Here is a 12,706-nt window from a genome sequence, read left to right as displayed (position 1 = left end):
CCTCCATGCGTCAATCATTTACGTCGCACGGAGAAAAAACTTGCATCTAAACTTGTTCGACGTATCACAAGATCAGATCGCTGGCGTTTTCCAAGTCCACCAAAGGCTAAATCCACATACGGTCTTTACTCCGCGGGTCACGGGTGTACCCAACCTTGCGCGTGACGAGGGCTAGAGATGTGCATTACTAGCTCCCAGAGCCGAAAAGATTGCGGGGGGGGGGGTTTGCAAATCGAGATTGGACCGTTTTTTTTTTTTTTTTTGGTGAGCCAACGTCGTACGCAAACATCGAGGTCGAGAGGATTTGATTCTCCAAAACCCCGGATGGCGACCCCAAGAACATCATGGATCCACGAAGCAGAGAAGTCCATCTCGTCACGGGCGGCAATGGCTACATTGGCCTCCATGTGGTCACCGCACTGCTGAGCAAAGGCTTCATAGTGCACACGACGGTGCGCAGCAACAAGTTCAAAAAGGTCGCGGCCCTCTATGCGCTGCGGGACAGGCACCAGCCCGGACGACTGCAGATCTTCCACGCAGATCTGCTCAGGCCCGGCAGCTTCACAAAGGCCATGAAGGGCTGCACCGTCGTGCACCACATCGCCTCCCCGTTTCTGCTACCCGAAGATATCAAGGATGGCGAGACGCAATGCATAATACCGGCGGTCGAAGGGGCCCGCAACGTCCTGGCTAGCGTAAATGAGACCTATTCGGTTAAGCGTGTGGTTTTTATGTCTTCAGGTAAGGAGACCTTCAAGCCATCGCATTTTGATTCTCATGTCTTTATTTGACGACTTATTAACCTTGCACATGTCTATTATCACCAGTCGGCGCAATCTACGGTGATTCCAGAGATGTTATCGAGTATATGGACGGCACGCTTACTGAGGAATATTGGAACGAAACTAGCACCAGTCACCATTACCCCTTTCATTACTCCAAGGTCTTGGCCGAGAAGGAAGCTTGGATGATCTCCAAAGAGCAGAGCCGTTGGGACATGGTGGTCATATGTCCAGGTCTAGCTCTGGGCCCATCGCTATCCCAAGACGGCTCCGACTCGGGCAGCGTGGTTCTGATGAACAGGATATTCGGCGGCCAGTTGTTCTTCGGTGCACCCAACCTCCACCTTCCCGTCGTGGACGTGCGCGAAGTGGCGACCGCGCACGTGCAAGCCGCCGACCTGCCATGGGCGTCCGGACGCTACATCCTGGCCGCGACCGAAACTCGTTCCCTGGGCGATATAGCCAGGATTTGCCGCAGACAAAAGGGAGCTTCGAGACTGATCCCGACGCACAAGGTGCCAGATTTTCTGCTCCGCATCTGCGCCCCCTGGATTCGGCTGTCGCAGTACTGGCTGAGCAGGAACCTGGGCGTCGGCTTTTCGCTCGACAACAGTAGAAGCTACAAGGACTTGGGTATCGACTACCGACCGCTGGAGGAAACGATCGCCGATCACTTCGTGGTGTGGAAGGAGGCCAAGCTGGCGAGGAGATGATGGAAATCTTTCCGAAACCGAAACGGTGATTTTCTGATTTTCCTCCCGCCTCCATTTCGTCTGATGTCCAGGGGAAGCTGGCCATCTCGGAGTTGTCGCATTTGGTTTGATATCATATGGCTCATCATAATTCCCATTTTTTTTCTTTTCTTTTGGTTTTCATGAGCCTGTTTGTGGAGTTTTTTGAACGGGACACGGTGCAAAGAATGGCTCTTCTAAAGGCCTGCAATAGGGATCAACAGCAATGACGTGGGCTGATAATAGCTAGAGAGCCAAGGACTCGGAGTGGAGAAGTTGCTGGTGCGGGGTCAGAGGTCAGAGGTCAGAGGTCAGACACCTGCGTTCCAGCAGGGATATTTCTGATGCTGTAGCCTGTCAGGCATACAAAGACGGACGGTTACTATTTAGAGATGCGGGGTCGGAGCTGCAGTTGGCATCGCAGCGAATCCATCCTGCCTCGTCGGCAGTCCTGCATTGAACTTTAACGCAGCACCACCTAGGCGGATGCTTGTCGTCGGTACATCAATGGTTTGATCCGAAGCCCGACAAACACCAACAAAAAATCGTGTTTGACGATTACGATGGACCCCCAAGAGGTCACGGGACTGGCCAAAAAAGTCTGGGGTGAGTACCCAAGATACTTTATCTAGCAATGGCACTCTCCTCAACCCCAAAATCCTTTAACTGCCAAGGGTTCTCCCAATCTGACACAGCCACATGCAGCCAGATACAAGCTGGCCGAGCCGACCAAGCGAATCCTCATCGGCATCGCGGGCATTCCCGGCGCCGGCAAGACCACCTTGGCGCGCCGCGTGGTCGATGAGCTGAAAGCAATCCAGCTCGCCGAGGATGGGACGGCAGACGGCGAATTCGTAACCGACATCCCCATGGACGGTTACCATCTCACGCGCGCACAGCTGGCCGCAATGCCGGACCCCGAGATGGCAATCCACCGCCGCGGCGCCGCCTTCACCTTTGACGGCGAGGGCTTCCTTGCGTTGCTGCAGAAGCTATCTCTCCCGGTCGAGGAGGATTCTGGGGCGCAGGGCACGGTGACGATCTATGCGCCCAGCTTTGACCACGCCGTCAAGGATCCTGTCGCCGACAGCATTCCCATCTCCCCCAAGATGCGCATCGTCATCATCGAGGGCAACTACCTGGCGCTTGACAGAGAGCCGTGGAAGTCTGCCGCCTCGCTGCTTGACGAGATATGGTTTGCCAATGTCGATCGGGAGGTTGCGAGGGAGAGGCTGGCCAAGAGGCACGTCGAGGCTGGGATTGTACCCGACGAGGAGGCCGCCAGGGAGAGGATCAGGACCACTGACTTCCTCAACGCGGATGACATTGAACAAAATTTGCTGCCGGTGAGCGAAAGGGTCAGGTGCGGCTGAATGAGAGTGGATGCTTCTGTCGCTCCAACCGTATCGGAAATCTATTAGAGACATTGTTTCTACATGATGAAATTTACAAATAATAAATACCAGCAAATGGAATCCCCATCTTCTCACTCACCTCATGAATCCTCCTCTACTTTTGCAGGCTTCTCTTCGCTGTCGGTGTCCTCTTCCTTGAACCCCTCGTCCTTCTCCCTCAAAGCTCTTCTCAGCTCACACTTTCCAGAACTCTTCCCACCCGCCTTGCACTCGGCACACCTTTTCCCATGGGTGATCAGTAGCACGTGCAGCCCGTACTTGTCCTCGTCCGGAATCCTCGCGTCGAGGTGCAAATGGGCCTCTTCCCGACTCGTCCCGGCCGGTCTCCAGCCCAGCATGCCCGTCAGACGGTGGACGTGCGTGTCGACGGCAAAGCTCTCCCTGCCGAGGCAGAAAAGCAGCACGCAGCTGGCCGTCTTGGGCCCGACGCCCTTGAACGCCAGCATCTCCCGCATGGCCTCCTCGTCGCTGGCCTCGCGCAGGTGGTCGAGCGAGTAGGAGCCGTACCGCTGCGCGCACGTCTCGAGGATCGACATGATGACGCGGCTCTTGACCACGCTGAGCCCGCCGCACCGGATCGCCTCCTCGAGCTTGCCCACCCCGCCCGCCACCACCGCCGGCCAGTTGTCGTGCCGCCCGCCGTACGCCCGGTCCATCGACCGTTTCGCCCGCGCCGAGTTGGAGTCGGACGTGTTCTGGCTCAGGATCGTCCGCACCAGCGCGTCCAGCACCGACGGCGCGTCGCCGCACCCCGCCCGCCCCGCGGGACCGGCCGTCAGCGGCACGGTGGGCCGCTTGCGGGCGCCGTGCAGCTTGGCGAGGATGCGGTGGGCGCGCTTGCATTCCGCTGGCGTGGGGTGGGGGAAGTTGGGGAATGGGCCGAGCTTGCTGGCGTCGCCGCCGTAGTACTGCTTGAGCTTGCGTGATGCGAGGGTTGAGCTTGTGCTGGGTGAGGTGGAAGCGATCGGCGCAGTTGGGATTTTGGAGAGCACGTCGTGGTCATCGTCGAGGCGTTCCAGCTTGGCCGCAGCCGACTCTGTCTTTACTGCTTCCACCTTGGCTTTCTTCCTACTGCCATTCGGTTGATCCGTGGCTGTCTTGCTGGCAACTCGCTTCCTTCCTGTCGGCTGTGTTGGTTGCTCCGTTTTGATGGGGGTGTCAAGGCCAGCTTTCGCCTTTGCGGCGGTCGATCTGGTGACACGAGCCATGAGAACTCGCCCGCGGATCATGAAACAGCGTTGTTGTGGACTCCGTCGAGTAGATACGAGCACTTTCTCAATGTTGTAGATGGCAAATGTCAATTTTTCGCAAGAAAATAATGTCGCCCTCGATGTTGGGAATTGCGCTGCTTTCAATGACGTCAAGAATTGCTTCCCGACGCTACCCTTTTCGGCTGCAGGGGCTCATCTACTGCCCCGCCATTATCGATCTAGCGTCTCGTTTCCCTCCGCCCCTGATCGGTTCGCCCCGATCGATTCGATCTCAGAACCCGTTTTTAGTGACCAACGCCCTTGTTTCCTGGGCTGACAAAGCTCTAAAATCTTTTTTGTGCTGGGTACCTCATGCCTGATCAAATCTAAGAAATATATTGCCGCATTATCCAACGATCCCAGTTTTTATCCAGGCTTTTTCTTTCGTTGTCTTCAAAAAAAAAAAAAAAAAAAAAAAAAACCTCAACACTGGTCGCCAATTAAATCTGCATCGGATGACAAAATGCTCCTCACGAAAAACATCGCCGCAGGGAGGGCGCGCGACACCAAGACCAAATCCCATCCGCCCTTTGTGCACGTATATGGCGCCTCACGCGGCTAACTCGCGCATAATCGTTGAGGAATTGACGCGGGTCGGCTGTGTCAACAGCAGAGTTGCTACATCGCGACCTTTTCACGTCGATATTCTCTCCCGAATCAACGGCTAACCCCTCATCCATGTTTCTGAGCTGATCCGCAGGATCAACAGCGTCCAAAACTTCCCCTTGAATTGTTGCCACCACTTTACCGCAGCGACAACGAGAGCCGGTACTGTACAGTCCATCTTGCTGTGATATCTGCACACCCGGCTAGAGGAGAGTGTGCCGGAAAGCTTTCGGATTGCCGCTCAAATTGGGCAAATCGAGATATTGGTTGCACTTAGAGCTAGCTCACAACGTTCTCAAAACCTACGACGGTGGCGTTAGAGTCTTGGATTGAGGAATTTGTGTGCTGGACTATGGATGATGCGCTTCGCCCTCGACCTCCGGTTGAGCAGGTTGCTGTCGGTGTTAGCTGGCTCGTCTTCAGTGTCGTCTGCTTCGCACCGGACATCTTTATTTCTGTCGGCAGCGGTCAAGCTTACGTGCACAAAGAGAGAGCAGAGGCTAGTGCCCGTGATGGGATTTGCGACCCTCCACCCGGGAGTTGACGGTCTAACATCCCATTCTAGTTTTTTCACGCGCCCTGCCGGAGCGACCGCCAGACATGGAAGCCGGGCAGCTAACTAACAGGCTCAGCCGGCATATGGCACACAAAATCGCGTATGCCAGTCACCCAAACGCAACTTGTCCACTCCTTGCTCATTAAAGGCGAGGCTGTTTTCCGCACCGCTAGCTTGGTGAGCTGCTGAGTGTCTGGGATATGCACATGCCGTTACTTCCCGGCTCCTTGCCTACATCCCCGCCACGTGGATATTCCGCTGCTTCCTCGCGCATTCGTCTCTTTTGCGCCCGGATATGTGCACAATCTCGGACGGCTGGTGTGTTGGTCCCACTCGGCTGGCGAGCTCCGTTGGCCTTCTGCCAAGAGCGGAAAGCTTAGTCCCGGATACTGGTAGTCAAGTCTTGGCTGGTCAGTCGGACGGAATCTGGATGCCGAGATCCAGTAGCGATACGATCTCAAGCTTTCGATTTGACGGCGTCCCGGGCCCTTTTGTCTGTCTCAGCTGCTGGTGCTGACGACTCAGGTTATCTGGTTCTAGCGCTGGATGGGATGGGATGCCTGCCCAAGTAAAAGAAAGCAAAAAACCAAAAGTAGCCAAGGTGGGGCAGCACACGATCTTTTCGGTTTCGACCCGGCAGCTGCAGCGCACTTGCAGACATGGCTTCCGGGAACAGCCGGATGTGTCGTTCGGGGTGTCGGGAGGAGTCGTACGGTAGGCAAGTTGCTGGCGGCGTCAAATGCGGTTAACGCCGCAACCATCAAATCATATCACAGAAGGTTCACGCCAACCATGTATGGTATAGCTGTTAGACTAGGATGTTCAGGCCACATATCAGGCCAACTGCATATATCTCCTTGGAGATTAAATATGGCAACGGTCTCAATTTTTGAGCCTATTGCGAGACAGCGAAACCAGGACCGTTCAGGAAAATGTCACTAGTAACCGGTACAGCGGATCCTTTGACCAATTATTGTAACAGGCTACCTTTGGATATACGTGGCACAATTTATGCGCGGAACATCCAGGTAGGTCTTTCCAGTATGGGGGTTCAGTTCAGGGGTTCACGGTTTGGATTTCCTCCAATCGAATCCTTCAGTCAAAATTACCATCTGGCCCTATGGGCATGATATTGAAGTAGCATAATCTATTTCCGCATAGTTGGATGCCCAAACTGACATGTGCGGAAGCTTAAACTAAGGTTGCGCATGTCTTCCCTTTGACTTCGACAATTTCCGAGCTCCTATTTTAGTGCCTGCAGATGCTGACATTTGATCATTTCTTTTGACGGTGAAGCATGACGTCTAACTGCGCGGTACCTATCCTTGCCCGTGGAATATTCCTGAGAAAAGCATAATTACACAAGTTGTTTGTTTTGCGTCCGACATCGGATAAAGAAGCATGTACCCGCCTTATGGCTGCCAAGAAGACCAAGATCGGAAATTTTGTACAGCCGGTCTTCAATCATCCAGCGTTTGCAAAGCAAAAAACCCCGAACTTCATCCAGATATATGATCCGACGTATTGGGGTAAGGCCATTTCCGTGAAGCAATTCTTTTTGACCGTGGCAAAAAGAATTCAGTACTCGTCGCACAGCGGCATAGGTGCGTATAGAGATACAAAAAACAGAAGCCAACAAAGAACGACAGCTGACGAGTCAAAGGTTTTGACCTTGACTCCTCAGGGACCAGGCCGCATGCGGGCATCCAATGACGTTGGCCAGCGCAGGCCTGTCACGGAACAATCGCAGCGGAAAATCTGCCGAGGTCGCCATTTCAGGTATACATTTCGGATCCGGGCTGCTGCAATCTGCCATGAGCCTTCTCACTACCTGGCTTCTATGCAAAAATGCAGGGAAGTTCCCCGAATAATAGCTTGATATACTAAGGTTGTGTGGAAATGGTTGTTTTGCTCCATAGTAATCCAGAAACACTAGAAACACTAGACCGTTTTTGGCTTTTTTCTCGCTCCCGTTTAAAGCTTTGTTTTGAAACACAGACGAAGTTCGGGCAGATACTCCACGGTGAGGAGTGAAGGACGAACCGGGAGAAACACCCCGTCTCCGTACACTAGTCTAGTCTTATCATTCTACTAGCCTCAGCATTTACCAGCTGACCGATTCTTGGGTATGTCCACGTGCAACTTTACTTTTTGATTCGATATTGTCAAGCTCTGCTCATTCTCATCTGCATTGGAAATTGTGTGTTGTTGATCAAGGTTTCCTCCCTAACCATACCGATTGAAGGTGAGGCTACACCGAGTGACCGAGGAATGGCTGCAAAAGACTGTTCGAATCAGTAACCCTGACTAGAAGGTGCCTGGATACATGTTAGCTTACAATGGAGCTTGGACAGGGTATTCCCGACCCAGCGGCCCAACCATCTGATAAACCGGCACAATGGCGTGTATCAGTCCCAACCTGCCTAAATTGGGTTGGTTCACGAGAGAGGGACGCTTTTCCTGCTGACGGGGTTGGGTGAAGTCGTTTTGGAGGCAGCACGATATCCCATATAAGGCATGAATACCTGGACCCAAAAAGCTGGAGGAAGGTGCATGAACTTTATAGTCTAGTCAAGCGCCTAATGATACCCCTGATCGCTCAGCTTCTCAGCCTTACTTAATTTTTTATTGCAAAGAACAACAGCTCCTGGCGAGTTGACTCGAAAAAAGAAATATGCACTACCCAACAAACATGCTTGTTGCAGCTGGTCTGCTAGCATCTCTCGCCACCGCTCTACCTGCCTCCTCCATCCATCGCGCTGAGCCGGTTCTCGAGACTAGGCAAAATCGCAACACACAGGTGCGCGGTCACCCTAGTTCAACACCAAGATTCCTTCTTGGGAAGCATCCCTTGTTCACTTTTTTACATTTGACTAACAGCCAGGCGAGCTGACAAGTAGACTGCCGCTGGTCCCTGCGCCGACATGACTATCGTCTTTGCCCGCGGCACCACAGAGAGAGGCAACGTCGGCACCGTCGTGGGCCCCCCTCTACTCGATGCCGTCAAGCAGCTGTCCAATGGGCTCGACGTCAACATGCAGGGAGTGGATTATCCTGCCGACGTACGGGGCTTCATGCAAGGCGGTGACCCACAGGGCAGCGCAAGAATGTGTGTAACCTTTTTTTTTCAGCCACCCTGTCTCATAGCACATGACCACTGACAAGGATGGGCAAAACACCCAAAAACAGGGCGGGCATCATCAAGGCCCTCGCGGCAGACTGCCCCAACACGGGCATCATAATTTCCGGCTACTCCCAGGGCGCGCAGCTGATGCACAACGCGGCGGACCAGCTCGATCCCGCCTCGGCCTCGCACATCACAGCGGCCGTCGCGTTCGGCGACCCGTTGAACGGGCAGGGGGTGACCGGGGTAGACACGTCCCGGGTCCTTGTTATATGCCATGACCGTGACAACATCTGCGAAGGTGGCGCCCAGATCCGCCAGGCACACCTCACCTATGGACAGGATGTAGGCAAGGCGGCCAGCTTCATCATGCAGGCGGCCGCCGCTGGGCAGGGTGCTGGCCAGGGCGGAGTGGAGGCCCCCGGCGCCGGTGCTGCTGCTGGCGCCAACTAATATTTGCCGTGGGGGAGAATTGCACCGGGGTATGTTGTGCTGGGTGGTGTTGACTTTTGACATAGGACTGCAAACCTGAAGAGGATATCGCGGACGATACGATTACTGTAGGGTTTGATAGATGCCAGAAATGTATTAAAAGTGTTTCTGAAACTCGTTGTTCTTGCAGAAGTGCATGTTAACTACCGGATCTATGAATTGCAAGGCTAGGAAGCGGGCGACCAGCGAGTTGTGTGGAGCTGGTAAGACCTCCCATTCATTTGATGTCGGCACCCTGTGGAAGCACAAGGCGGTGCTTCTAAGATCTCTGTCAATTCAAGCATCCCGCAATTTATACTCGAACGATCATGTACCCTGAGTTCGTATTATATCGCCGTAAACTCGTTTCAACATCATGCAGATGTGCTGTGGGCAATCCCACCCTATTAGCGTCTTAGTTGCGGAAATTATGGCCTGCATTGCGCGCGAGCAGATTGAGTTCCGGATGGATAGGGCCACATTATCCTAGTGGAAACAGAGATGGAACCAAAGCCGAGAGAATGAGTGTGTAGAGTGCTTCTTATTTATGACACGATACGCGATAGTGGAAGAGCGGTTTTGACCTGGCATGTCCTGAAGGCCAGGCCGTTCGGGAAAGATAGATAAGATCTTTGAAATTCTGTAAATAGCCAAAAACTTTGTGCAATGTAGGAAGATAATGCTATTGTGGTTTTACACCAGACTAGTGTACCCCGGACGATTTGTTGGGAGGGGGGCTCAGCCAAATATGCTTTTCCTCGCGAACACCCTTCTTGAAAACATATACATCTGACTTGTACTTTGGGTTACATTCGCCGTCAAAATGGACCTGAACGCCGTGGATTTCTTGGTCCCAGTTTTTATAAGCCATGTAGTCGCCCTCGCGGACAAGAGCTTTGAGCCCATTCTTGCTTGCCACTCGATAAATAGTATAAGCGCATTTTTCCGTGGCCGGGGGTGGTGTGAAATAGTAATCGCCTTCTCCGGCGGAAACTGTGGGGAAAAGGGCCGCAGAGGCGGTAATGATTGCGAATAGGTTTTGAATATGCATCGTTTTCTCGCCTGTCGCTTCTTTTTTGAAATCTTCAACCAGGTTCCGTGAGCGTGGGTTGACAAATAAAAAGCGCTCGAAGAAATAATGCAACAGCGTAGTCGGCAAAGGTATATCAAAAGAAAGTGGTTTAAGACATGAGTTGAAAGCTTTGCCGAGTATTGATTTATCAATGTTTAAAAAGGTAACCGAGTGCGTTGACAGCCTATTTATAACTGAAAGGGCTCTGAGTTTTCGCATTAATAACCAAGCATGACTTCACGCCTTATTTTTATCCATCGGCGTTCCCGACCACGAAATGGCAATCAATAACAATTTAATTGTATATGTTTGACTTTTAACACTACAAACACTTTGTTATTGCAAATTGGTCAGAAGTGTATTAATATTTGATCTTGATTTTACCTGTGACTTTAAACGAAAGTCTTTCTATTATTTCAGTTTTTGAACTCTTGAAACTCATGGGCAAAAGCTGAGACTTACTCAAGATCTGGAATACACTTACCACCACTATACCCCGGAGATACAGGTATTTGCTCAAGCGGTAAATCACTTCAATGTTATCAAGAGGACACTATTTGGGCCCCTGCTGTGTTTGGGAAACCGTCCCGTGGTACGAGATCCTGAAGCGAAAATAATATTTACTCGTTATCCCTCGTTGCAATGAGCGTCGTTCACCCTGGCTTTTACAAGCTTTTTGCAATTCTAACATCGGCGCTAAAATAAGCTAAATAGGCCCGCATTAACGTTGGGCTCCACATCTCCGACCCCCCTAAAGTCCGGCCCCTAAAAATATCTACTCAGCCACATCAACCCTTTGTTTTATTTTATAAATATCTAGACGAATTTTTCACTTTAGAACTTGATTTTTGAAGATTCTTGCTCCAAACTTTCCAATGAAACAGTACACTGAAAATCAGCTTCTTGCTGCCATTTCTGACATAAGAAATGGCAAATCAGTTCACAAAACCTCGCAAAAATGGGGTATTCCTCGGAGTACCCTTCACGATCGTTTAAAGGGGGCCCAGTCAATTCAACAAGCGAAAAGATTTTGTCAAAGGCTTTCACAGGAGCAGGAAACCTATTTGGCAGATTGGGTACTTGCGCAGGCCGCGTTAGGCCTTCCGCCAACGCATCAAGAACTACGCTATTTTGCGGAACGAATTCTTCAGGCCGCCGGAGAAAGAAAAAGCCTTGGGAAACATTGGGTTAGCCGTTTTATAGCCCGATATCCAATTTTGAAAACCCAAAGACCCCGGCGAATAGAAAATGCCCGGGTTAATGGGGCTACAACCGAGGTAATTAAATCTTGGTGGTCCTATTTGAAAAATCCCGTTGTCGATACTATAAAACCGGCCAACCGTTGGAATATGGACGAAACAGGTATAATGGAAGGCAAAGGATCTAATGGCCTGGTGTTAGGGCGTAATAAAATCCGGCCATTACAGCGAAAAGAGCCTGGAACGCGGGGTTGGACGAGCATAATCGAATGTGTATCAGCTACGGGGGCTGTTATACCTCCCCTCGTTATATTTAAGGGGAAAAACGTACAGCAACAATGGTTTCCAGCTGATTTAAGTCCTTTCGATACCTGGCAATTTCATGCAACCGAAAACGGGTGGACAAATAATGAAACAGGTATCGAATGGTTAAAAAAGGTGTTTATTCCGTATACCCAACCTTTAACCCCTGAAAAGCGGTTATTAGTTCTGGATGGCCATGGATCACATATAACGGACGAATTTATGCTTCTTTGCTTGCAAAACAATATTCAACTCCTATATTTACCCCCTCATTCGTCACACGTTCTTCAACCGTTGGATTTATCGGTTTTTGGGCCGTTAAAGGAAGCTTATCGACGTCACCTGGGATTTGTAAACCAGTTTTGCTGTTCAACGGTTGTTGGGAAACGAAACTTTCTACTTTGCTATCGAAAAGCCAGATCAAAAGCATTTATAGCAAAAACCATTCAATCTGGTTGGCGTACGACGGGGTTATGGCCGGTGAACTTGGCAAAACCACTTTTAAACCCTTTTTTGTTAGAAAATAGCAACGCCAACGTCGAAAAAGGTAAAAATAACGGCTTCCAAAGGGATAAAACACCGGAAAGCCCAACCCAAAAAATTAACGACCAGTCTTTACTTATTTGGAAAACCCCTAAAACGACCCGAGATATTCGACTTCAACTACAGGAAATTTCCCGGTCCGAAAAAAGTAACGCCACTTCACGGCTTTTGTTTGCAAAAGTCCAAAAAAGCTTCGAAGCCAAAGATACCCTTTTGGCTAGCGCCCAGCAAAAAATCAGCTTATTGGAAGCACAACTGGAGGCAATACGGCCGGTTAAAAGGAGGAGGGTGGTTCCGGATCCAAACGAGCTTTTGGTTAACAAACAGAACATTATTGGATTGCAGGAAAATGATATAGAAAATTTGGAACCTTTAGCTGATGAAGAAGAGGTTAATGAACCGGAGAAGCGTGAAAACGATTGTATTTTTGTCCGTTGATAATTTTATATTTAAATCAGTTTATAAAAGTAGGCATTTCGTTGTTAGATTTTCAGGGTGCCGAACAAGGGGGGTGCCGAACAGGGGGTACGCAACGTTAGTCGTGGAATGCCCTTTTTATTGCTTAATTCTCTCGTCCTTTCTACCGAAAGCTCGCCGGTAATATATTTATTCCAGGTCATCGCTGGATATGGAAAGATTGTTATAACTTATGAA

At 51.0% G+C, this 12,706-nt stretch overlaps 6 protein-coding genes across 6 annotated transcripts; 3 read left to right on the top strand and 3 right to left on the bottom strand.

Annotated features, from left to right (window-relative positions):
• Positions 1–344: 344 nt before the first annotated feature.
• On the top strand, positions 345–1,495 carry MGG_02304 (leucoanthocyanidin reductase; the record flags this gene model as incomplete). Its single annotated transcript, XM_003709021.1, has 2 exons — positions 345–741; positions 828–1,495. 2 exons carry the CDS (start codon positions 345–347, stop codon positions 1,493–1,495), a joined length of 1,065 nt encoding a protein of 354 aa, XP_003709069.1.
• A 374-nt stretch (positions 1,496–1,869) lies between these two features.
• MGG_02303 (phosphoribulokinase/uridine kinase) lies at positions 1,870–3,005 on the top strand. Its single transcript, XM_003709020.1, has 2 exons — positions 1,870–2,119; positions 2,219–3,005. The coding sequence occupies exons 1-2, from the start codon at positions 2,077–2,079 to the stop codon at positions 2,884–2,886; spliced, it is 711 nt and encodes a 236-aa protein (XP_003709068.1). The 5' UTR covers positions 1,870–2,076; the 3' UTR covers positions 2,887–3,005.
• On the bottom strand, positions 2,896–4,245 carry MGG_02302 (HhH-GPD family base excision DNA repair protein). Its single transcript, XM_003709019.1, has one exon. It carries the CDS (start codon positions 4,155–4,157, stop codon positions 3,009–3,011), a length of 1,149 nt encoding a protein of 382 aa, XP_003709067.1. The 5' UTR covers positions 4,158–4,245; the 3' UTR covers positions 2,896–3,008.
• Positions 4,246–5,063: 818 nt separating this feature from the next.
• MGG_16087 (uncharacterized protein) lies at positions 5,064–6,001 on the bottom strand (the record flags this gene model as incomplete). The annotated part of the gene is made up of 4 exons (XM_003709018.1): positions 5,064–5,086; positions 5,136–5,179; positions 5,576–5,729; positions 5,992–6,001. 4 exons carry the CDS (start codon positions 5,999–6,001, stop codon positions 5,064–5,066), a joined length of 231 nt encoding a protein of 76 aa, XP_003709066.1.
• A 2,263-nt stretch (positions 6,002–8,264) lies between these two features.
• On the top strand, positions 8,265–8,917 carry MGG_11966 (cutinase; the record flags this gene model as incomplete). The annotated part of the gene is made up of 2 exons (XM_003709017.1): positions 8,265–8,449; positions 8,506–8,917. The coding sequence occupies 2 exons, from the start codon at positions 8,265–8,267 to the stop codon at positions 8,915–8,917; spliced, it is 597 nt and encodes a 198-aa protein (XP_003709065.1).
• Positions 8,918–9,638: 721 nt separating this feature from the next.
• MGG_11967 (uncharacterized protein) lies at positions 9,639–9,986 on the bottom strand (the record flags this gene model as incomplete). Its single annotated transcript, XM_003709016.1, has 1 exon — positions 9,639–9,986. One exon carries the CDS (start codon positions 9,984–9,986, stop codon positions 9,639–9,641), a length of 348 nt encoding a protein of 115 aa, XP_003709064.1.
• Positions 9,987–12,706: the final 2,720 nt, after the last annotated feature.

Source organism: Pyricularia oryzae, chromosome 1 (genome assembly GCF_000002495.2).
Source record: "Pyricularia oryzae 70-15 chromosome 1, whole genome shotgun sequence".
In the NCBI taxonomy this organism is placed as follows: domain Eukaryota; kingdom Fungi; phylum Ascomycota; class Sordariomycetes; order Magnaporthales; family Pyriculariaceae; genus Pyricularia; species Pyricularia oryzae.
The sequence above is the reverse complement of the archived record's forward strand: the minus strand, read 5'-3'. Positions and strand labels throughout refer to the sequence as shown.

Coding starts and splice junctions, on each gene's coding strand:
- MGG_02302 (XM_003709019.1), bottom strand. CDS start 4,157: ATGATCCGCGGGCGAGTTCTCATGGCTCGTGTCACCAGATCGACCGCC.
- MGG_02303 (XM_003709020.1), top strand. CDS start 2,077: ATGGACCCCCAAGAGGTCACGGGACTGGCCAAAAAAGTCTGGG. Junction 2,120..2,218: donor ACTGGCCAAAAAAGTCTGGG/GTGAGTACCCAA, acceptor AGCCACATGCAG/CCAGATACAAGCTGGCCGAG.